General features: G+C 50.4%; 1 protein-coding gene across 1 annotated transcript in view; it reads left to right on the top strand.

Moving 5' to 3' along the window:
* Mmp1 (Matrix metalloproteinase 1) overlaps positions 1 to 22,470 on the top strand; it is a 31,990-nt gene extending 9,520 nt beyond the window's left edge. Inside the window, exons 3-9 of the mRNA XM_050190064.3 lie at positions 10,300 to 10,517; positions 11,273 to 11,477; positions 14,042 to 14,200; positions 15,230 to 15,364; positions 19,106 to 19,242; positions 19,762 to 20,085; positions 20,492 to 22,470. Coding sequence (XP_050046021.1) covers positions 10,300 to 10,517; positions 11,273 to 11,477; positions 14,042 to 14,200; positions 15,230 to 15,364; positions 19,106 to 19,242; positions 19,762 to 20,085; positions 20,492 to 20,836 — 1,523 coding nt within the window. The 3' untranslated portion in view covers positions 20,837 to 22,470. The remainder of the gene's footprint in view (positions 1 to 10,299; positions 10,518 to 11,272; positions 11,478 to 14,041; positions 14,201 to 15,229; positions 15,365 to 19,105; positions 19,243 to 19,761; positions 20,086 to 20,491) is intronic.
* Positions 22,471 to 25,344: the final 2,874 nt, after the last annotated feature.

Below are 25,344 nucleotides of genomic sequence, written 5' to 3'. Positions count from 1 at the left end.
CGATGTATTTCTTTTTCCATTCCACGACATCTGTAAGTTATTTTTCTGTTTCCCCTTGCGTCTAAACGCTTTACATTTTTCCTGCCACCTCCACACGAGCCGCCCTCGTTTCCTCGTGCAGCCACCGGAATTGCCTTCGTGCGAGAATCGACGCCAGCTTCCTTGGCTGGTCGCAGCGTTCTCGCTTTAACGTGCGTCTTGACGTCTGAATGCCGAATACGCAGTCGCGAGAGGAAAATTTCGGTGGTCTGTCACACACGCCCGAACCCGCCATGTGTGGAACTCTATCGGCGCAAGACTCTCTCGATCGTTGCTCAACATCTCCGGCAGCGACGCCGCAGAGAAGCCGGGTTGTCACTCGCCGACGACTTCAACGTCGGCGGGAGCGCGACGAGCAGGAAACGCGCCGACGAGATTGCGCGCCGCCACGACGGCGTCGCGCGTGTCCGAAACAGCCTCGCGTGCTGCTGCTTGCGCTTAACTTCGGCGCATCAAGTGCCGTCCTTGGCCGGACAGCGGCTGGTTTCTCTACGGCTTCTCTCTTTCTCTCTTTTTCTTTTATTTTTATTTTTTGCAAGCGCATTCGGCTAGTTTGCGTGGATACAGGGGACACATCGGCACGTGCATGTTAAGTTAATGTACAGATTCGCTTCTTTATTGTAGTGCATCCACTAGGTATAAGCTTCAGTATAGATCGGCATCGAGACTCGTACAAGTCACATAACCTTCCCGTGGGCAGCACTACCGCATGATAGGGGTTGATGGGTGAGTGTGAAGGGAGGGGGCGAGGTAACGAGGTACATTAAGACCAGCAGGAGCTGTGGTAGGCGGCGTATGGGGCCAACTGTAGGCGGCACGTGCAGCATGCGACTCGCAGTCCAATGAGTATTCCGCGGTCTTAGCAAGATGGACAGGGATCGACTGGTTGAAGGCTTTAAGGCTCAGCAAAATATCGGTAAATTATCTTGAAGGGCATGTATCGAAAGCAACAACTGGCACCTGGAAATAAATCATGGTTGTACGAGAGAACGCTGATAAAATAGTAAAGCGGTCACTGACCAAATCCATGTCGAGAAACACAGAGACGTTCCGGAGCTCGGATTTCACAAACCAACTACAGGCCGTCCAGAGGGCCCGCGACGTCGCGGAGAGTCACCACCTCCCTGTCCCGTCGTGGGCGGAGCCACCAACTTGATCGGGGAGCCTTCGGTTCCCCCCAGTCGAGTCCCTCAGGACACTCTAATAAAGTTATTGTCACTGTCCGGATCCCACACGGGTTCCTCACTCACGCTAAGGTACACGAGAGCCGTTTGTAGTTTTTAAGTCAATTTATGGCGTAGCGAGTGAGAAGAGAAGACTGAATTGACCTGTCGCTGATTGCGCAAGCAAGGTCAAGGGGTTGTAGCACAAGAAGCCGACGTCTATACGTTGGGCGCGTGCTTACCAGTTTCAATGGCAGGCTGCACTTTAATGGAACTTCATGTCGTCATTCTACGGCTATGAGCGCTTGAGGCGCCACTGTACGCGGCGGCAGAGTTGGGACTCGGCCCAAGCTTACGCATGGACGAGTACTTCACTGAAGCGCAGTCGTAAAGTCTCGCAGTGCGTCATCTCAGAAAATGGCAAGTTCACTCTGCAGGCGCCTTTTTACAAGTTTCATGCACCAGGACGCCACAACAGGCCGGGTGGCACGTGAGAAATACGCCTCGTCAAAGAAAAATCAGGCAAACTGTTATCTTTAGTTGACTAAAGTTGTATATATACTCGTAATTTTAGCGGCAGCCGTTTCGTTTTCGTGCGCGTATAGATAAATAGCTCCGTGCCGATGAGGCAGAAGGCGAGGTGACGACGAGTCCGGCGAACATGCCGCTCGCGTATGCGTGCTGCGTGTGTGCTCACATTCCGGCCTGCTGATCGCATTCCAGCTGCAGCTCAGCCCGAAGAGGAAAACAACCACGATTAGCCCTGAAACCGCGCGCGCCTCAATTCGGCTGCTTTTTTCGCAATTCCAAGGTGGACGCAGTGCGCATTGACATGCCTGCCACGTTAGAGTCTGCCGACCCACTTCAACTGGCTGTTGTACGCGGCACACCGACGTTCGAGAACGCGTGTTCCTTTCGGCGACAACAACTGTGGCGGCCGCTGGGTTTTCCGTGCCTCATTTACATTTCCATTGGCCGCACGCCGAGCGATTACAGCAGCCCGCCGAAACTCTTATCGGGCACCGTTCTTCTGCTGCGTTTCTTACTTTTTTAAGGTTTCTGCTAGTGGCCCATAATTATCCGGTGATCTGGAACTTTCCGGAAAGGCAGCGTGCTCAGAAGTTAATAAAGGATCCGTGACGTATATGTGCGAGGGTCCTTCTTCTTTCTGGAATACTGGCGCGCGACTGTCTCGAAGTTATACGTACCAGATTAATGCGTAAGTTTCGCGTCACTGTGATCAGTGCACACGCGAGTAAGTACAGAAATTTAAATCGGGGGCTTCTGCAGAAATCATGTCATCATCGCGCACGTAAACAAGCCAGCAAGGTCGTAAGCCGCAGGTGGCCTCACACTTCTTCGACTCAAACGAAAAGTCTGCGGTGCTGAGGCTTTTAAATGTTGAGAAACATTCTGCCTTACGAAGCAAACATTTCCATTTGCCTCGATCTAGTCCATTCCTACTTCAAGTCGAGAACGATCGAAAAGGACAGCCAATACAGGTGAGGCAACCAGATTCGCGCCAGTTCGAGCAACGCGCCCGTTTAGAAAACGTCTCGATTGGGCCCGTTCCTTCCTCTTCTGCAAGCAGCCAACCGTTTAGGAAGACTTCTCCTCATTTCTCCTCCGAAAGCGTAAAGTTGTGCCGCTTACGTCATTTGCGAAAACGCCAGTGGTGCGTACACGCACGCTTGGAATGAAACTTGGTATCGGAACGCTCGTGGTCGCATCCGAACCGGCCTGGACTTGAGCGGAACGCGTAGAGGCCCGAGGGCTTCGCCTGAGCGCCCGTCTTGTCGGTGCGATTATGAGGCTCGGTGACGTCATGCGGCCGGTCAAGCGCGCGCGCTTTTCCCGGCAGCGGCGGCGCCGTGGAAGGACGTCGCCGCCGCCCGGCTTCTTTGTCCGGCGACCTCGCGAAGGCTGCGTGGCGCTGCGACTAGACACTGCGGTTGGTCGCGTGTACATTGCAAAATAATTTACACTCCTACAAGTGAGTAAGGGTGTAAATCCGGTCTATAACTCACACCCTCACACTATTTTTTGGGCGTAATGGTGTGAGGTGTAGACTGATTTATATGTTTATTCGCTTTGAAGGGTGTAAATTACTTTGCAGTGTACGCGTCTTCTCGACTGTCACGGAAGTTCATCCGCTCTGGGATTCCGGCTAATCTTCGCGAGTCCAGAAGTGGCACAGAGAGGCGAAAGGTTAACGAGAGTAACGGATTGGCTACTCTATACGCTGAGGGGGAGAAGGGTGACACAAAATACAAGTCTCGAAGTACGCCGTATAGAACGATGAGTGCACGGCCCTCTTTCGATGTTCTTTAGTTGCATTCCAATCACTCTTTTGCTCTATAGTTACTTCTTTGTTGACGAGTGTCGCCTGCAGGTAACATACTGAGAAAAAACGTTTTCTTGCTGAGTTTCGGTATTGAGTACGAATCTTTTCGTTAAATTGGTCTGGCCAACACTGAATGGCATGCAGCAAGCTTCGTTTGTTGGTTTAGAGCGGGACGCTTGGCGCGCGACTCGTTCTCTTTTGATCAGTGGAGGCACGCCGATGCGAGATCTCTGGCTGCACTAGTGTCACAAGAGTGAATTAAATCGGCATCTACGGTTCACATGTGACGAGAGCTGCTTGTGTAAATTCCAAGCGAAGCCATAGGTAGCTTGGGGTGAAGCCCACTTACAGTTTTCTGCCTGGTGTTTCCCCTCTATTGCTGTAAATAATGCCGCGAAATATTTCTTCTTTTCGTTAATTATGTTTATTCTCGATATGTATTGCACATTTAGATAGAAAATAAACATTTTTTCGGGTATTTATATGTGCGGCCATTACAGGTGAACAATATTGCCTTCAGCGCGTGCAGGGTGCGTACGTACGCGTTTATTCTAAAGCACAGGCTTGTCCCTCGAGAGGCGGGCAGCATCTTACAGCCATGCTGACAGTCAGCAAAGCGTGCAAGATAAAAGTGATGCTGCTGCTGATGATTCTTAAACATATCGCGTATTCACGATGTGGCATAAGCCAAGAATAGGGTCGTTTAAAACACACACGCACACAAAGAGATAATAACTACTGAAATGAAAGTGAGGAGTAAAATAGGTGTATAATAAGGTAAAATTGGGAACAAACAAATAGTAGTCAGATCACATCAATGGACAGTGTTCCTTCTCTACTGTTCTGATCGTCTTCTTTCGTAATCGTGGCGTACAATAACGTCAGTTCGGTCCAACGAAGCAGCCGTCTTTCGTCAAGGAAGAGCTTGTAGATAGAATTCAAAGAGTTGCTAAACGTCCCATGGCTTCCAGAGCAGTAACTGACCGCATTACAGCACGATGAAATTCGCTCGTGATTGTCACATATCATGCGCAACCTAGGCGCTCTAAATTTACTTTCCATGGCGAATCAGTGTTCGTTGTGGGAGTATCGTATCATACATGTGTGGGTTTAGAATTGTTGCAGCTACGCAGTGGCAGATCGTTTGCGAGATATATACTAAGGAAACAATACAAGAGAAACACGCACGGGCCAATATCTAGCTTGCGATGACCTCCCTTTACTTGTATTATATACAGATATATTTGCGACGCCGGTTTGCAACTTGCAAGTAGATGGGAAATACGCGCAGAGCTTAGGGAGAAAGCTTCGCAGACGGAAAAGCCTAGCGCCACGGAGAGTTGGCACCAGTGTCGGCAGCAAAGTTAGTTCAGAATTGTGTTAGCCAGATAGAAAGTACACTAACAAACAAAAGAGAAATGAAAACAACAGAAGCAGCAGCAGCCGGGACTGCGGAGTGTTTTTCCCATAGCCCCACGCGCGCACTTTGGAAGAGATAAACATCGCAGTGAAGACCCGGGAGCCGATGCGTTGCTTAGCTTTGGCACTGGTTTTACTGGTTCTGAAAGACGTTGTAGGTGCAAGGACAGGGGGAAAGCACAGATCGGGCGGTTCTTCCTCGGGCGAATATGTGGAAAAAGAAATAACGGCACATCGGCCCTCCTTTGTATACACGCCGCAATGGTTGCGTCGTATTCACGACAGCTGCAGTTGTGCCATTTTAGTTGCTAAAGGAAAGCGAAAAAAAAAGGTATTTCATTGCTTTCACTGTCACATCCCTGGGCATACTGTGTGTTTTTCTTTGTGCTAGTCACTGAGTTCTTTGATCGCTGTCACTGTGCGAAACACAAACGAACGAACAAAAAAGGGAGAGAGTCAGGGGTGCGTAATATCGGCTATTCGGTGGTGCTAATTTTTACCGTTGTCTTTTACCGTTAATCGGTGGTGCTAAATTTTAGCGATCAAGTGCCGTTGTACTTTCTTTTTTCTGACGTAACACCCTGTATGGTGCTTTATTGACCGAGCAATTATCATTGCTTTCGGAGGCAAGCGAACAACGTTTGCAGTGGCTTGTGTACTTGTGTGTACTTACTGAAGGAAAAATAACGAGTACGTTGAAAGGGGAAATGGGCAAAAGAGAGGCAAAAGCTGCAGGCGAATGCATATCGGAACCATGACCTTCGCATGTGTGGTTTCCCGACACACTTCTTTTTCAAATTTTCATGATTTATTTCGGCGTTGCATACACTAGGCAATAATGATGGTAAACGAAAAGTAATCCAAAAGGCACATAATACGTCAGCAATTACAGAACGTTCACTTTGATACTCGTCAAATGCATGATAGTTTTCCAGTGCCCCATTCTAACAACATTTACATCAAGCCATTTGGTATTAATCTAACTCATCAGTGCAAGTGTTATCATCAAGAACCAATTAGGAAACATAATCGTTTGAATAAAGGAATAAAAAGTAACTAGAAGGGAAAACAAAAAAAGAAAGCTTGCACGAAGATAACAAGCACGCAGATAAAGACGCAGCAACATGACTGGTTGTTCTCTTTCTTTCTTTATTTATTTATTTATTTATTTATTTATTTATTTATTTATTTATTTATTTATTTATTTATTTCTGGGTCCCTATAACTTAAATCTATTCCAATATGTTTTTATTCCAATCTCCTGACGTCAAATTTGCGTAACCACCGACGCAAGCACTGGGCGGTCACCCGCAGGGTTGTCTGAACAGACCAAGCGAACGCTCTCCTCGTTCATGGGAGGTCACTTTTTGTCGGCGTCTGCGATTGGTCCGCTTTCCCTTACTTAGCTTGCGGTGGCTGGTCGAAAATCGCGGCGGCATGCAACGGAAGCTTAAGAATGACGCTAAAACGGATCCTCAGGAAACAAGAGTTGACCGAATGAGTTCGTAAACGTGCCGAAAGTTCTCGCAAACATTACACGGCCACGCAAGAAGTTTTATTATACGCAAATAAGCCCATGCTCTCCGGCAGGTGCGAGTAGCCAGCGCCTCAGCGATCGGCGGCAGCCATCTTGTATTCCTTTCGGAACGGGGCAGCCTGCGGCTATTTCAGAAGAAAATTCAGTTTTGTTCGGCATATTAATGCATCTTTAATGCGTACACGTCACTTTGACGCGGTGAGTTTTCGCGGTTTTGTGACGTCGCGTGACAGGCAGGTGAAGTGGGTGCAGCCCGAAAACTTTTGACCAATAGCCGGGGGCTAATGGCGAAAAGGAATCGAATCAGAAATAACTGTTTTTCTTTTTTCGTTCAATTCATGCATAATCAGGGTGCACACATCATATCAGATGGGGAGGTATCGCGGTTTTCGTGATGTCGCGTGACAGGCAGGTGAAGTGGGGGTGGTCCAAAATGTTTTCACCAGTAACGGAGGGCTGATAGCAGAAATGGAATTGAAAGGTTTGGGATAGTTTTACGTTATAGCGCCCCTGTATACTGTTACCGCATGAGCCCAGTCCAATACATTCCAGCCCATGAAGCCTTGATACAAAATTAGACTTCGTGTACAAGTCATGGTGTATGCACTATCGTAAAACACAACGAATATCATTAAGCGACGGTGTTCCAAATGGTGCAGTGGCGCAGTTCTAAATAGACGGCAGAATCCAGCGTCGTGCGAGCACTTGCGAAACTCCGGCTTCGTTCTGCCAGAACGGCCGTATGTTCGCTCGGTGGGAAGGCGAGGATTGACGCGCGCGGCAACAAAAGACCGGCTACTCTTTCCGGTGTCCTTGTATCACCGCTCTCTGCAACGAAAAGAAGTAAAAAATAAAGTTGCGCTGTTCGTTGTAAAGTGTTGAATGTTTCCGCCCTTTCGGCGAGTGTGGTAACGAGCGGAGTTCCTTAATTACCACAGGCAAAACGCTGACGGCAGTTCGGTAAATTTAATATAAACGAAAGAAGCATCGTAGCTAATTTCCCTGAAGCGTACAATGGTCTTTTCAAACGGCACAAGAGGCCCTCACTCCACATAGCGACGACTGCGTTAGTAAAATTGCTGTTGCTCTGTTGTGGCATCTAACCTGACCGCGGTCGGCTGGCTTTGGGGAAGCAGACATTCGGCCTTGAAAGCGCTCTGCGGATCACTAAAACAGGGCTCGCCGTGCGTAGTCTGAACCAAGTGAGACTTTGGTATACACACAACTCGTGAGCTGTGGCACGCCTTTGTATCACCCGCGTTTTGTAATACGCAGCTTAAGCAGCGAGCTTCGGCGAGGTAGGAGATGCTGAATGCTGTCGATTGCTGCCAAATTTGAGGCGTGATGCGCGTTGACGAGCATGCAATAGCGGTATCAGTGAATGTCAAAATACACTCGCTTAAAGCGCGGAGGCTGGGTGGACGGAACTGGTATAATAATAACGCAGTTTCAACCTTTGTGATAATGTCGAGATCTCTTGTTTGCTTAAAGATAATAAAGACAAAGCAATAAAATTGTATATTTTCTCGCATCCCTTCGCTTAGTCATATTTGCTTAACCAGCCGCGGTGGCTTAGCGGCTATAGTGTTGAGCTGATAAGTACGAGGTAGCGGGGTCAAATCTCGGCCGCATTTCGATGGGGGCGAAATGCGAAAACGCCCGTGTCCCGTGTACTGGGTGCACGAAGATGCCCCGGTGGTCAAAATTAATCCGGAGTCCCCAACTACAGCGTGCCTTATAATCAAATCGTGGTGTTGGCGCGTGAAACCCCAAAATTCAATTGGCCATACTTGCTTTGGCAGGGTTATAGCCTATCGTCATTATCCCGTTTTTAAATATAATTTGCAGCTCAGTCCAACGTGCACGGCAATGTAATAGCGGTACAGCTTTCACAAGGTTACGCTCCCTGTGAGGCTCAAAGCGTTTCGCACGGCATCGCTTGTATAGTAAACGTCCGCGGTGGCGCTCGTGCAATGCTACCGATGCAGGGCTTCATTAATTATCTGGCTGTATGTGCGGCCAAGTCGTCCAACACGAACGTGATCGTTGTGCGCGTGACGACAAGAGCCCGAACGACGAGGATAGGCGATGGCCTGTATTTATGCTCAGTTCGAGCCCATGCAGATGCATATAAGGGTTACGATCTCAGCGTATTCATGAACCGTGACTGCAGGGCTTTCGTGCGGCAGCCTGCTTCTCAATCATAAATGTGGAAGACTTGTGGCATTCAAGCAGAACTTCCTCCTCCGCATAAGCCTTTTAGCCTGCTTTTGCTAATGAAAAAAAAAAAAAGGAAGCGAGACCTGTGAGAGAGGCTGTTTTGTGTATTATATGAACGATTACGTCGAGTAATTTGTGCCCAAGCCGACGTAAACAATTTCGGTGCGGCAGCGTACGTAGACCAAATGAAGGCTGACTTCCTGCATACCCTCCTCGCTGAATGCGGCGTTAATGACACATCGAAGACACGTCCGTCACTCCCTTCGCGGGCCATAGCACGACAGCGTATTGGCCCAGGCGGCCGGCAAGAATTGCTTGTGGCTGAGCTCTCGTCGAAGCATTGTGATGGCTGCGCAACGCGCGGAGGCTGTGACTCACCCGCGGCCAGGAGCGGCGCCAAATGCCTCGAGCAGCGCGTGGGAAGCCGCTATTGCGCGGGCCGCACGGCCCGTCAGCGATGAGTCAAGGAACCTCACCGCCCCCGGAAGCAGCTCGGCAATCGCTCGGCGATCTTGCCCCACTAGTTTGTGAGTCAAGTGCAGTCGGTTATACACACGCCTGGCTGGCACGGAAACCGTACGCTAATTGGAGCAACCGCATAAGGCGGTGTGGATCGCACACGTGCGCCGAGCCCCCGCGCGGTATGCAAGACACGCTATAGCCCGAACACCAGCATTGCAGTGACGAGGCCGTAGTGTTGAATGACTCGGGGCTGCAGTCGGACGTATATCGCGTTGCAGTGCAACATGCGTGGCACGTTTGCTTTCGGCGACGCGCGTCCCGCCGGTGCGGTTGTCGTGACGGAGCGCGAAGGGAGCTGGGCGAGGGGTCTTCGAAGAGCACGCGTGCCGTGACCCACCCAGAGCGGTATACCTACCGCGTTATTTTTCTTCTTCCGTTTCGCATTGCCTCGAGAGTGCGCTTCTCTTACTTTCGTCGTCGATGTTTTCCCGTGTTGTTGTTTGCATTCTTTATTTGGGCGCGCGGGGTGCGGGAGTGCTACAGCATACATCCGAAACATCGTTCACTTAGAAAGTCCGAGTTCCAGTGAAGTTGGCGATATGGCTGGCAACCGAAGGAGCCGCTGAAGAGGTTGGAAGCACTTGCTCCATTTTACTTGTTACATTTTAGCCGCGATGCTGACCCAACTTTAACTTCAAAAGTAAAATGAAGTTGAATTGCCGAAGTCAGTTAACACGCAGGCGTGAAAATGGTAAAGATTTCAGACGCCCGTCTGCAGTGACAATGGTGGTCGCCGGACCCTGAGACGGAAACTTGGCTGCATCGCTCCTGTCGTTCTTTCCCTTATATGCGTAACTTCTAGACAGCCAGTGTTTGCGGAAGCACAAATATGCATGTCGGGCGTCAGATACCCTCACACGCACGTGCTTTCGAACTTACGGCAAAGGCTGACCTTCGACCTGGTAGCCGAGTGAACGTTCCTTTGACGCACGCATGTAGACGGAGCCGTGCTTCGATGAGCAACCGCGGAATTACACTCATTCTATTTGTGCTAAACTTGATTCGTGCTGAGAACTTTCGCATCTCCTAATGCGGATGCCATCCGCCCTTCGCAGGACGAGTCGACAACGAGACGGCGTCCACCATGCAGCTTCCCCGCTGCGGCGTCCGGGACAAAGTAGGCTTCGGACTGGACGCTCGTCGGAGGAGGAGGCGTTACGCACTGCAGGGTTCCAAGTGGGCCAGCAACGAGCTCTCCTATCGCATCAGCAAGTACCCACGCCGCGTCAAGGACCGGGTGGCCGTCGACAAAGAGATTGCCAGGGCCTTCAAGGTGCGCATAAAGCATCGACATTTACGCTCTGGCCGGAAATAAGGCTGCGCGCTTGCAAACCACAGCAAAAATATAACGTCACGTAGTGTGTTATCGACGTTAGTAGTTTGTACCGCTGCTTGAAACAAAAAAAAAAAAAAGCAAATATAAAGCGACGCGACCAAGTCGATAGTATGTAAAGGTGAAAATTGGAGGGAAAGCTGGGGTCCTTACCTTCATAGTTCAACGTATATGGTGCGTTATAATGCACCAATCGGCTTACTTCAGTAAGTTTCTGCTTTGAAACAAGCCTTTCGTATGCGTACTGTTATAACTCTACGACTCCCTTGTCTGTGTCTAGAATAAGTGTAGTTCAACAAATAGTTACTTGTATGAGTTCTCTTTTTCAGAGTCGTCCTCAATTCTTTTTGCTAGAGTGACACACATTTACTACAGGGTTGACAGACGAGCTACGCATGTAACACTATGCTTTGAAATAAATCCGGTCTCCTAAGGAAAACGCAATAAATAAAAGAAAGCGTGTTTATTACGTGCTTATTTAGTCAAAGAGAGTGAAACCGCGCAGCCCCGTTTCTATAATATTCGCGCATGTGGCGACGTTGATTCCGTCCAATGTCTATAGCTTCCTGATGCTTAAACCTTATGTTAAGACCTTATATTTTTACGCGGTTATTTACTTATGTGGTTATTCACTATAAAAATAGCGAACCCACTCTGCCTCCTTTCCGATACCCCCACACGTCAACTTCTCGCAGATGTGGTCCGACGTATCGCCGCTCACCTTCACGCACAAGAAGACGGGCCCCGTGAACATCGACATCCAGTTCGTGCGCGGCGAGCACGGCGACGGCGACCCTTTCAACGGGCCGGGCGGAACCCTGGCGCACGCCTTCTTCCCGCGCTACGGCGGGGACGCCCACTTCGACGACGAAGAGAAGTGGACCATCGATGAGTACACGGGTGAGTATACCCAACGAGAACACCACTTTCTGCTCATTACACGCAGGGCCTCAGAAGGGGCATGCGCCACTGCAAGGGGGGCGGGGGGGGGCATATAGAATCTTCAAATCATGCTTCTCGATGCCGCACACATCTCACCGCCATTCTCGCCTCGAGAAGCATCACACATCGCCTTCGGTCTCGCGACAGGCGTCGAGGCCGTGCGCGCATGTCATCCGCCACACACACACACACACACACACACACACACACACACACACACACACACACGCACACACACACACACACACACACACACACACACACACACACACACACACACACACACACGCGCGCGCGCGCGCGCGCGCGCACGAACACACATACAGAGAAAGAGAGAGAAAGAGAGAGATACGTTTATTAACAAAGCTACCTCGCTCACTAAAAACAAGCTTCTCGTCATTTAGATTATCTTTTTCTTTTCTTCGAAAAGTGTGACCATTTATCGAAGTTATATTAGAATAAATACCAAATTCGTTCTCCCTTTAAGTGCAGACACATCGCTGCCAATTCTCTGCTGTCTAGTGCCTAAATATGGCAATGCCCCGCTTTTATAGTCCAATATTCTATCCAACTATCCAACTATTTTATGCCGCATAACGTGACGCTACAGTGATTGTGACGTGGCAAAGCCATGCGAATCCGACGATACCATACATACCTTCGATGCCGACATTCTCGATAAGAAGTCCGCAGCAAAGTCAGTCTGAGCTAGCGTTGTTTGGGAAGCGATGTAGGAGCTGGAGCCAAGACGCAGAGTTCGCAGTCTCCTGTTGGTTTGTGTGCAGCGCTTCCCCTCCCCCGCCCGCTAAAGAAATGAAAAACAAAAGCTTAATGAAATGGAAAATAAGGCACGATTATCTCTAGTCCTCCTCGATCCGGAGAGTGGACAAGGTGGAGCACGAGGCTACAGTAATCACCTGCTAGGGAAGTGTTTAATTATAGTTCGTAGCGTGGATGATTGCAGCACAGCCATGCAGTGCACGTATACAGTATTTTCAGGTGCTGTTGGCTCAGTTGGGTATTGCGGAGCTATTGCTGTTCTAGGTTCACGCGTCTCGCATACTTTTCTTCCATGCACCCTGGCAGATAGGACAGTCCCTCTCGACCTCTCGGAAGGCGCACCCTTTTGGATTGACAATAATAGCTCGTGATAATAGCATGCGATGTTTCTCGCGGGATATATAAGGAGGTCGTTCGACTGCCAGGTCCCGAGGTCTGCGTCGGAAGTCAAACATCGCTGCTAGGCGTCGGGGTGTTTTATCCTTCGGCGATTTCTCTAGCGACTGGTGCTCGGGAAGGCTAGACTGCCGCTCGAGCCCATTCGAGCGTGCTTCCAAGAATTAAGTCGCGCGCTGTCTCTGTCCGAACGCCCCCTCGTGGTCGTGCCTGGTCAACCGCGCGGCGCTTTTACGCGGAACAACGTGATTAGGGAAAAACCCATCGGCCTCGCTAATGACTGCCTCGTCGCTGGGGGAAGCGACGCGGTTAGTGCGCCTCCCCCCCTCGTGCCTTTGCTTCTAAGAATGGCGAGACAACGTGGCGGCAAGCACGAATACGCGCTTGCTTGATTGGAATCTCGCGTTCCGACAATAATTGTTCCCGAGCAAGCGAGCATCTTGCGCATCGCTTTCAGAAAAGAAAGAGAAAAAACAACTTACAGAGCACTTTTGTAGCAAGTTCATTGCGAAATACAAAATCCTAGCAGAAAATGAGCAGCGCCGCTGCTTACTTTAGTTTTCACCGTGAAATATGCTCGTCTCCCGCAGTATAGGAACAAATGAGAGGGTTAAATATAAATGGTACGCATAACTGCCAGTGCCCATATGTGCTGTTTCATCACACTTGTACCTCAGGAAAATTAAACGGAACAAAACAGACGCGGACCGTGAGAGACCTATACAACAGAATGGGCAAAATGCGTTCTTAGGTGTTTGCCCGCGACTGTTCAGCGCCGCTTATCTTTCCTCAAACCAAGATTCTGCAATAATTGTAGTTCTGCATGACAAGCATTCCATGTGACTGTCGCGCATAAAGACTACAATATGTATAGAAATGGAGGTTACACTACAACGTGTGGTATATAGTTGACGAAATTTGTCTTCAACATATGCAGCATGCGATGTGCGCGCGGTAAACGGGACTGCCAGGAAGGTCAGCTGTAACATTGGAAGTTCTCAATGTAATAGTTTATCAGAAGCATCGAGGTTTAAGAATCTAAATAGCACAGGCAAATACCGAGAATACAATGCCGGGACGGACTTTAATGCTAAACCAGGTCGGGCGACGAATATCTCACATCTTCACAGCGCTAAAAACGGAGCGCAACACGGAATGTGTAGGACGGGTGCTGATCCGACCTATTTCAACAGCGCTCTTCCTATATATTACATCATGTTTGGTTTCGTCTTTAGCGCTATGAATATGTGCTTCACTTAACTGAGGGCGCCGTCGTTCTGCGTTTATATATATATCTGCACAGCAGATACCGACGATAAGGGCATCACCACGACTTTCGCTCGCAGGCGTGAACCTTTTCCAAGTGGCGGCGCACGAGTTCGGCCACTCCCTGGGCCTGTCCCACTCGGACGTGCGACGCTCGCTGATGGCGCCCTTCTACCGGGGCTTCGAGCCGGGCTTCCAGCTGGACCGCGACGACATCGACGGCATCCAGTCGCTCTACGGTAAGGGCCGAGCTCGCCAAGTGCCCGGCGGCTGGCACCCCCGGCCAGCGTGGCCGCCCCACGATCCCGACCGGCGCCGCCGCTTCCCGCCTTCCTGGAGCCCGCCGCAGCGCAGACGCCATTGGCCGACCTACTGGCCGCCGCGTAGGAGAGCCCGCTTACTGCTGCGCTACCCGCACCACCCCGCTGAGCCGCTGCTTCTGCATGTCGTCGTGGCCCATGAGCGGACTCGCTAACCTCGCATGACTAACAATAAAGCGACACCCCGCATGGCTTGCCCGTCGTGCCTCACGTCGAGCTGTGTGCGCTTGTGCCTGGCTCTCTACACATACTGACAACACGCAGTGCGTCCGCGGTAACACCCTCGCTTGCCTCCGAGGAACGCCTGCACGCAGAGGGTGCGCAGCGCTGCAGCGTCCAAAGGCCGGCGTGCGCCGTGCTCTTCCCTGTACGCCGACGGCCAGTAAGTCGCTGACGTAGCTCGCAAGCTTCTTTGCTTCTGTGTTCTGAGACTCTCCCGTTCCTTGCGAGCTTGCAGCATTTTCCCCGCTTGCGAGCTGCAGCAGCAGCTTTGAACACGCTGCTTACGGTGCAATCACGAGGCTTGATGGCCAACAGCGGCGCACCGGTGCTTCGTTTCGTAGAAGGCCGGTGTATGGGCGGCGGCCTTTGAGAGCCGCGCGTCACTGGGACGAAAGTACAATTTCATCGCATATGGACCAAAGTGTGTGTGCGGCGGGGTCTCGAAGCATTTAGCGCCCTATGACATAGAGCAACTCGAGCCTCGAACATTTACTTTGCTCTTTAAAAAGTGGCATATATGTACACAGAGCTGAGACGTTTAGCCTGCGTCACTGTGCATGGAAACTATGAACAAGAAATCAACTGCACTTGACTCTTGGCATGGCTCGGCAAGCGAGCAGACGAGTTTTCGATTACTGCGTATGCGGCGAATGTTGTGGCACTGGCGCGTACCTAACGCCTTGCTCGCGTGTGTCGCTCTGATCCCCCGACGTTCTGCGCCTCCAGGTGCCGTGCACAGAACGACCAAGACGCCGAGCAAGGGAAGCCGCAAGCCGGCGCAGCCTGGTCCCGACCTGTGCCAGGACGCCGCCATCGACGCGGCCACCAGGACCGAGGACGGCAGCTCCTACGTGTTCAAGGGTGAGCTCTCGCGGCCTGTTCATTCTTTCCCTTTTTATTTTGCCTGAGTATCCAGGCCCGTCTTATGCGGGCACTGCTTGGAGCGACATACGAAAAGCGATTTATGATATGTCTATTAGCCATCGCTCGTAATTGTCAGATTGGTCAGTTCGTAACATCTAACGGCCTTGAGCTCGTTGGGTGGCTAGCTTTTGTCCCAGGCTACACGTTAACAATACATGAGCAGCTTCCGCAGGAGTAGAAAACTTGGGGCATTGCAAATCATCTGATCTTCGAATAATAGACCCCTCGTCCGAGTAACAACAGTTGTAAGGGATCCGGAGACTCGTGAGAATGCCTCCGCTCGGAAAGGTTCGGAGGATGAGGGCGCGACTTCTTTGTCGGCGTGGCTCGGAATCTCCGAGACTAAAGAAATTCCTCAGACGTGGTGGAGGTGCTGGGTGTACACACATGCACAGCACCTATATACATATACAAGAAAGGAAACCGAAGGGCTCGATTTTTATCATTGACATTCATAAGGTCACATTATAATAGATATATATATATATATATATATATATATATATATATATATATATATATATATATATAGAGAGAGAGAGAGAGAGAGAGAGAGAGAGACAGCAATCGATATATCGATATATTTCGCCGAATGCAAAATATGACTTCAGAAAAGAAAGAGACATCGCTTAAAGGACGTTGGCTGCCTCGCAAGGAGTGCAGGTTGGCTGCTCTCTAAGCTCTCGTTTGGATGAAGCGCGATAACACCGCCGCGAGTTTTCCAATCCTCACGCATGCGGAAAATTCCCACGAGAAGGACAAACGCAAAAGACGAGCGACATCGAAGGTTGAACGAGACGGCGGATGCGCGTTCTATACTGTCGGCCGCGAGTGGCTGAGGTTTCCCGCTCGGAAGAAATAAAAAAAAAAGTATTTGCGGTCGCGTGCGACCTGTGTGGGGTTTTTAAGTAGGAAAACAAATAAGTTAACAAAATTGCGAGCCCGAGAGAGAAATACAAAGGTCGCGCTACTTTCTTTGCGCTATAAGCAGCCGGGTTCGCTGTGTTGCTGGCCCGTCCGCACTCAGCATCGATTAACCAGTCGATCGACCTTGGCATCTCCCCACCTGGAACGTCGTGGCTTCTCAAGTTTTCCTCGTGCCACGCACTTTCTTTATCATCTTTCTTTTCTCTCTCTCTCTCTTCGCTGCTGCCAAGCGAGCCACGATAGAGAAAGAAAAGAAGCTGCCGAGAGCGGCGGAGGAAACGAAAGGAGAAAAACGAAAATAATGCGAAGGAAAGAAAAATGCGAAGAAATGAGAGACAGGAACGATTTATTCGCCGATGGCGTAGCGAGCCTTCAAGCCTCGGGGCGCGTCGATAATGGCGGCGGATACTGTGTACGGCGCGCATCTCGAGTCGTAAGCAGCCGGACCGAGATACACGAGCTAACCCCGGCAGCGTAACCATTCGAACAACGTGAGAGCCATGGGAGATACACGAGATCTACTTTGCTTGTTAGTTCGCCGTATGCGTATGGCTTTTACCTTTTGCGTTGCCTATTAGGTAGCAGCATTCTGACTAAATACAATATAGCACATTGCTATGCATCTGACGTACGTGTGCGTGTGCACTCACTTTATCGCGCTATAGTCGCACTGCCTTTCTTTGCAATGCCGAAAAAAAAATATTTACTTGAAAGTAAAAAGTACGATATTGGCTTCGTCTGAAAAGCTCGGTCGGCGCGTTGGAAATATCGGAGGCCATGTGCTGACGTTTGCGGAATATTCACTAACTCTAGCACGTGTCCGCGTCGTCTACTTCAATGCTATTTAATGGCTGTTAACAATAAGATAAGGCGTTTATCATCCCCGCAGCCTTGACAGGAGTGCTTCACCATCGTGTACTACTCAACGATACCCAATTTAGCAAAAGCGAACTGCCGTTGCAGTTCCCGCACCAGCTTCCAGCGACGCCGTCACTTTCCCCGCGTCTCTTCCTCCCTAGTTAATTGCTTATCCCTAAAGAACGAAATACGTTACATTCTAGATGAAACAATGTCTCTAAATGACAGCATTTCAAAAGTATATCTGCTCTAAAATGGCCGAAATAAGAAAATGTACTTTGAAATCACTGACGTCACGCTCAAGCATACTGGCGCGGCGGTTCGGGCGCGGAATTCAAGATATGCCAAGTTGTGCCTTCATTTTCACCTTCAATACTAATCAACATTTTTTTCCGACCCGCCGTGGTTGCTCAGTGGCTATGGTGTTGGGCTGCTGAGCACAAGGTAGCGGGATCGAATCCCGGCCACGGCGGCCGCATTTTGATGGGGGCGAAATGCGAAAAACACCCGTGTACTTATTTAGGTGCGCGTTAAAGAACCCCAGGTGGTCGAAATTGCCGGAGTCCTCCACTACGGCGTGTCTCATAATCAGAAAGTGGTTTTGGCACGTAAAATCCCAAAATATCTATATATAATATTTTTATCTGTAGGATGGATATTCGGAACATATATATATATATATATATATATATATATATATATATATATATATATATATATATATATATATATATATATATATGTGTGTGTGTGTGTGTGTGTGTGTTCTTTTAAGCTGGCTTTATACTTCACTCGCGCAAACTGATTTTGGTGTTGCTACTTAGTGTCTAATTATTGAATTCGACGAACGAGCCCGGTTTCAGTTGCGAAGGCCAAGCTATGCGGCAGTTTCGCGAGAGCCACGGGCAACGCGCGGGCCACGCGCATCCGCTCGCTGCAGGCGCGTGGACGAATGGGGCAACAAAACAGGCTGCGTTGCGTAACGCGCAAAGAAAGAAAGAAAGAAAGAAAGGACTCGGCTGTACGAGCACGCACGACAACGAAGACGTCTCCGTCGTGTGGGCCACACGCGCGGAGGCTGTCGTGGTCCTAATTATAGCCGGTGTTTATAAATTCGGGGCAAGGAAAAACAGTGCGTACGAGCGCGGACAAAACGTGACGCGCTGACAGGGAGGCTTTTCCTCCTCTTGCCACACCGATGACGGCGCTGATCGTCGTCGAGCTTTTAGGAAGTGTTGCGTGTGTAAACTATAGACGCTGAGCGATTTGGCGCCCGTCGCATTAGCGAGTTTCATAAGGCTCAAAGTTGGCGCACGCTATCGGCCCAGCTGGCAAAGGAACCCGACGGAGCACAAAATAATCCGAGCATAGCTATTTTGCGGAAGGCGGAGCTGCTTGAGTTGCGCATAGTTTCAGGACCTTAGCATATAGCTTGGGTCCTGCGCACGTTCACAGAATTACGCTAAGGCTCCTGCGTTCGTTGTTTCTAAAGCTATTTATTATGGTATACATCTGAAGCCTGATTGAGCATTAAAACAAATGTCCAGGTTCGCGCGTCATCGCTTTTATGCCTCGTCCACGGGAAACTAGTACTCAATATCGCGCCCGTTATTGGAATATTACGCTAGGGCGGCGAAATACCGCCACGATTGATATTTACAGTCGCAGTGTGTCCCAAACAGAAAAGAAAAGAGTGACTGAAATTTCTAGAACAGCTTGTACCTCAGGATGGTGTCAGAACTTCACGCAGTAGGTGTGATTTTAGTTTAATAGTCGTATCATGTGCAGCAATGCAACACAGTGATGTCACTGATTAACATCTCTATATTCTCGCCTCGCGTAAAGATGAGAGGGTCGAGTGTTTTAACCCAAACTCTGTTGTATGCTGTCCAGGTGACTATTACTGGAAGATTGAGACTGACGGCATAGCCGACGGTTACCCGAGGAGGATATCGGACGACTGGGGTGGCCTTCCAGGTCACATCGATGCAGCGCTGACGTGGTCCGACGGAAAGACCTTCTTCTTCAAGGTAAATGTAGCTGTGGGCTCCCTTTTTGAATTCTAAACGGGAGAAAGGTGGGCGGGGGGGGGGGGGGGGGGGGGGGCGTTGCGCGACGATAACCTACAAATATCGGCTCTTGAGCAAGGCACCCTAGCAAATGTATTGCCCGCCCCAAGGATTTGGCATCCATGTTTCTGATCTTGGTAGCTGTCCCATGACACAAGGCATACGACGCGTTTCTTCTTTCACTGCCATCAAGCGCCTCATTCGGAGTGCAGCGCTTGAAATAAAGATTCTACACCAAAGTACGCATTTGCTCTGTGTGCATGCGTACCAAATCTACCGCACTACATCTGTTGACCTGTCCGACCTCGCACTGGACTGCCTAACCAAAGGCATTTGCCGTCCTAACGGCGGCTTCATCAGCATTTTATAGTTCCATACGGTTAGATGTGCCCCCACGGCAGCTGACGCTAGCGATGCCACTATTACTGCATCACTCGCCGTGAGGCACGCCATCTCTGATTCTCGTCCGGCTCTTTGCAGGGGGGGAACTACTGGCGCTTCCGAAACAAGCAGGTGAGCAAGGGCTACCCGCAGAAGATCAGCGTCGGCTTCCAGGGCATCCCGGACAACCTGGATGCAGCGCTCGTCTGGAGTGGCAACGGAAAGACGTATTTCTTCAAGGGGAACCAGTACTGGCGGTACGACAGCCGCAACGAAGTGCCCGTCAGCGACCGCTACCCGCAGCCCGTCAGCAATTGGAACGGTTTGCCCGGCCACTTGGACGCAGCTTTCCAATGGCAGAACGGCTACTCCTACTTCTTCAAGGGACCGCACTACTACCGCTTCAACGACAAGGACTTCGGGGTGAGTGCTCATACAGAAAGCGTTTACGAATAATATGGACTTGATTTAAATATCCGATCTCATCAAACAGTGCGGCTTTCGAATATACGACAATAAAGCTCGCTCACACACTATCTACACAGAACAGCCGTATAGGCAGCCCATTTACACGAGCTTGTAAAGTTTCTTTTACCCTTAAACTCCAGATTAAAGCGGCAACGAATGTATAAAACTTAAACACAGAGAAAGAAAACGCGAGTAAACGGAAGTTAAAATCCATCTAGAATTAACGAAAGCGAGTACGAGAGACGCGCAAAAGCAGTTTTGCTTTGGCTGCTGCAAACCTTCAACGCGTTGCTCGCCTGAAGGTTCGCAGAAGCCACGTGTGGGGTCCTAATAATAACCTGGACGCTCCTGTCTGTGGCAGGTGGACAAGGGCGACCCGCCGTACCCGCGTGCCACTTCCGTCTGGTGGTTCGACTGCAAGGCGATGTCCAGCGCCATGGCCCAGCAGCAGGCGTCCTCTCGGCGGCACCCGGAAAGCGCCACGGCGCACGTGCTCGACCGCACCGAGGCACCGATGGCTGCCAGGGTCCCGGTGCGCCCGCTGGGACTGCAGAGGGACGCCGCGCCAGAGGCGCCCGAACTCGGACCCGTCGCGCACGCCGAACCTCCGCCGCCAACCACAGTCGCCGCCGGTGCCAGCACCCTGGCCTCCGGCACCGCAGCGCTCGCGCTCCTGGCGGTTCCCTTCTTCAGGCCGCTCGTGTGAAGACCACGTCCGAGCTTCTACGGAACGCAGTGTGGGTTCTGGAGATGGCTTGCGCCACAGTCGCCTTGCCTGCTAACCACATCACAGGCAAGGCAAAGAAGCAGCGTTCCTGAGAGGGCATTTCTGTGCAAGCCACACACGACAGTTGGTAGGACTGCTGCGGGAAGACGTGCCCAATTGTTGTACACACGTTCACCCTAGTTCTTAAAGCGCGTGCTTCTCGAGAGTTTGTAGATGACTATGACAACGCTCGGATGGCCGCTTGGGAAAAGCCTGGTACTTGCGCAGAAGGAGCCTATGGGATCAGTACCTTGCTCCGGTGTTGACGATGTGCAAGCGGCCGATGGAGTTAGGCACCGGGGAGCCTGCAAGGCGTGCTTCGTTTTGCAATCTTTCTTGTTTGTAAAAGCTCAAGCGCCATCCTATTGTCATGGTGTGCTTCGACCGGTGGGCTTGTTATTTAAGCATAATTTCACCAGATCGCAAAGTTCGCGAGTTCTGCAGAGACGAAGCTTGCGGACAACTTTGGCCAAGTATCTGCTTTGTTGAAGAGAACGTGCCACATCTCTCAATTCGCGTCTTCAAGCGCCTCATCAAGATTTCGTGGTCCAATCCCTTGTTTTGGATGACACAGACACCCTCATCTTTTTCACACGTGGACAGTTTTGTAGTGACAACTCATGTGTGTGGTGGAGCCTCCTGACCGTGTCGGGAGGAGGTTGTGAATTTGCGGCTCCTTCCATGAAGAAACCGGACAGCCGAAAGTCACCTTTTCTTTATTTTTTTTTTCTTGCATTTCGCTAGCGTTTCTCTTATTTCTTACTGCTAGGTGAGTGGCGAATTGGTTGAGGACTGAAAGAACTGTTTGTGTTCGTTAAGTGCGGTTCCCGAAAAGTGCTCCTCTCCTTTGTGGAATCACGATTCGTTCCGACCATTCTTGAAAATGCATCGAGAGTTATACAACAGCCTTCCCTCACTCTTACTCGTTTGGAGTATAGCTCTGGCAGGAGTCAAGAGGACCGCTCAGCGTACAGTCAATCTCAGTGTAACCGATATGTGATAAGGCCCTCCTTTTGGTCATCTTTTTCACAGTGCAAGTATAGCTGCCGTGGATCCGATTAACTTCGAACTTCAACCTTATCTTTGGCAGCATTTTCGGGAGCGCGAGGAACGGATATGCGAAGGATAGGCGGTTTCCTTTGTGTATAGGAGCCGTGGCAACGCGGGAGCCGGAGTGAAATGTGACAAGCGCGTGGCGTGATAGTGCCAGGCAGCGAGCACCAGTACGTGTAGTGGTGCCGCCGCCATTCACCAAAGACTGACCAAGAGGGGCGCAGGCCGCCCCCCCTGGCGCCCCCCCCCTCCCATATCAACCCCAACTCCCCAACCGTCCGGCTGGCCCGGGCTCTGCCCAGAAGGCGGCCGGACCCCAGGGCGCTCCCTAGCTACCGCACCCTTCACTCATCCTCCGCTGTGCGTTTTGTTCCTGCGAGGACACCACTAAGGACCCGCGGCAGCGCGCTACGTCGTTTCAATTTCTCGCAGCCAAAACGCTCGGATCTCCCGCGGCGTTCGCCTCCCGACGACGCCCGTGGGAGTTGGTTGTTTATTCATTAAAGTCGTTTGCCATTGTGTCTTGTGTTTGTGTTGTCTGACGTCCAAGCCATCCCGCTGTATCGGTGGGTCTGAGCAGTAATCCCACGCCTTTGCACTGCTAATACATCCCTCCATCTCCAGTCTTCATTTTCATTCCTTCTCTCTGCGGGTAGCAAACCGGAAACGAGTCTGGTTGACTTTCCTACTTTTCCTTTCCATCTTCCCTCCCCCACCTCCTCGTTGACATAAAAGCAAGAAGTGCAGTTGAGTAAGTCCTGTAGTGAAAATATCCGGTGTCTGGTACAATAACAGAATGGGTGCCATTGGAAAGGACGCCCAGTCGAGGACGACAGAGAATTATAACGACCTTAGGAATTTTGCAGGGTCAGCATGTAGTTAGCTGACGTAAGAAAAAGTAGATGGAGATCGGTGGGAGATATCTTCGCCGAACTTCAGTAAACATTAAACATTATGATGATCGCAGGTATTAGGTGGCAAACTTTTTACATAAGTTACTCGAAAAAGTCGTCCTGGCTAGGCTTCAGCCGTACCTAGAAGAGCAATCGTTATTACCACACACAATGTTCGGTTTCCGACCGGGTCTATCCACTCGAGAAGTACTGCTGCAAATTAAGGAAGAGATAATTGACCATATCAGCACCCAGCAAACCAAAGTCATCCTTGCATTAGACCTCAAAGGCGCGTGTGATAACGTAGCTCACGATCTCATACTCACCGATCTAGCTGCAATCAAATGTGGCCGACGACTATATAATTACGTCTGGGCGTTTCTCAAAGATCGCACTGCAACAATAAGTATAGGACACATACGTTCAGACTCCATCCCTTTTGCGGGAAAAGGCAGGCCACAAGGTTCAGTGCTTTCCCCTGTGCTATTTAACATAGCTATGAGCAGACTACCTCCACTACTGGATGCTATACCGGGAATTAGACATGCGCTTTATGCTGATGACATCACAATCTGGGCCACCAGTGGCTCAGATGGTGAAATACAGGACGTACTACAATCAGCAGCGGATGCCACCCAGCAATATTCACGAGTAGGATGACTTACGTGCGCAGCTGAAAGATCGGAACTGCTTACAGTAAGAAAAACTCCAGAGGTAACATCACCTACCCCCTGGCATCACGGTGACTGTCCTGGGTGTACATTTAAATAATGTAAACAAATTACGGCTACTGTGACTCCACGTTCAAGTCAACGCGAAGGCGACATATACCCTGACGCTGCTGAAGAAACAAATTAATCAGGTAGTCCACATGATCCGTAGGGTCACCAACCGCCGTCACGGCCTAAAATAATTAGACGTCATGTGCATCATACACGCCTTAATCGTAAGCCGCATTACGTATCACGCACCTTACCACCGACTCGCCCAAAAACAAACAAACCAGCTAGACATCCTCATACGCACAGCGGTGAAAACGGCGACAGGCCTTCCTATATACACCTCAACAGTCAAACTATTACAGCTTGGTTTGCACAACACCTTGGCCGAATTAATCGAAGCTCAGAAAGTCAATCGGATCGAACGACTGAAACGTATATCGACCGGAAGGCACGTACTCAGACAATCACGATACCCAACATCAATGTTTGCCCCACGCGAGCCCCTGTAAATCGCACCAAACATCAGAGAAAACATTACAGTGGCCCCCATACCTCGGAATATGCACCCCGAACACCATAAAGGCAAGCGCGCTGCACGTGCGATGACACTGCACCGAGCACACGGCAACGACCGCGACACCTTCTATACAGACGCCGCGTGCTACCCCGACATTTCCGCTCAAGTGGTAGCAGTGGCCGACGGGAGGGCCGAAACAGTATTATCAGCCACAAATAAATTGCTACACAAGGACGAGCATACCCCACCTAGTTTGGTCACCTGGACATACGTCTCTCCCTGGCAATGAGCGCGTCCATGCGACAGCCCGAGGCCCAACCCTCCGGGCGCCGGTGGACGGCCAGTCAAACCCAGACAGGGTGGAAAAGATACCACTTATATACACGCATATGCTACAACTCTGCAGACTACCCCGTGGAACGTTCCCTCCACCACACGTGAAACTAAACCGTGCAGATGCAGCCCCTTGGCGCCAGCTCCAGACTACTACGTTCCCCAGCCTTGCTCTCCGCCACACTTTCTACTGTTTACCCAGTATCCCGACAAATGTACTTTCTGTGGAGGACACCCAGACCTATACCATACTACGTGAGAATGCTCCAAACCACCCGGCCTTCCTACAATACCCGATGCAGTGGGGAGCCGCTCTTTCCAGCAGAGCCTTGGACGACCAGCGATACCTGATTGACCGGGCCAGACGGATAGCAGCAGCAAATGGGGCTCTGGACTGAGGGCTCCACCCTCAGTCCAGATTACCAAATAACAAATAAATCTTTCTACTACTACTACTACTACTACTACTACTACATATTAAAAATCAATCGCCACGCCTATAAGTTAGCCATTATGCCCTCGCAAATACTTATAATTCACCGCCGGTTCTCCGGATCGAACTCGTAGTTTCTTCCAGACAAAGTGGATGTCCTCGGTGTGTTGCGTGCTTGCGATGTACAAAGTCGAAAATACGTATACGTACCTGTGCGAAGCCTCTTGCGAAGTTTCGAAGACCCAAGGTGGATAATGTGAACGTCAGCCGCGAATCGCCACCGTATTCACACATCACGGCAGAAATATATTTTCCACATTAACTTCTATGCTTTCTGTACTGTTGGTTTCGATTAGGCTGACATAGGGCACCATCAGACGGTACACCAGAGAAAGTGCGTTGTAGAGGAGGCACTGATACGAAATTGATAAAACATGCTTGGTTTTCCGCCAGCTTTGGTAGGCTGTGCAGCAACCTTCTTTGCCCAAATGAAGTTG

The sequence above is a fragment of the Dermacentor andersoni genome, chromosome 2, assembly GCF_023375885.2.
Source record: "Dermacentor andersoni chromosome 2, qqDerAnde1_hic_scaffold, whole genome shotgun sequence".
NCBI classification, from domain to species: Eukaryota; Metazoa; Arthropoda; class Arachnida; order Ixodida; family Ixodidae; genus Dermacentor; species Dermacentor andersoni.
The sequence above is the reverse complement of the archived record's forward strand: the minus strand, read 5'-3'. Positions and strand labels throughout refer to the sequence as shown.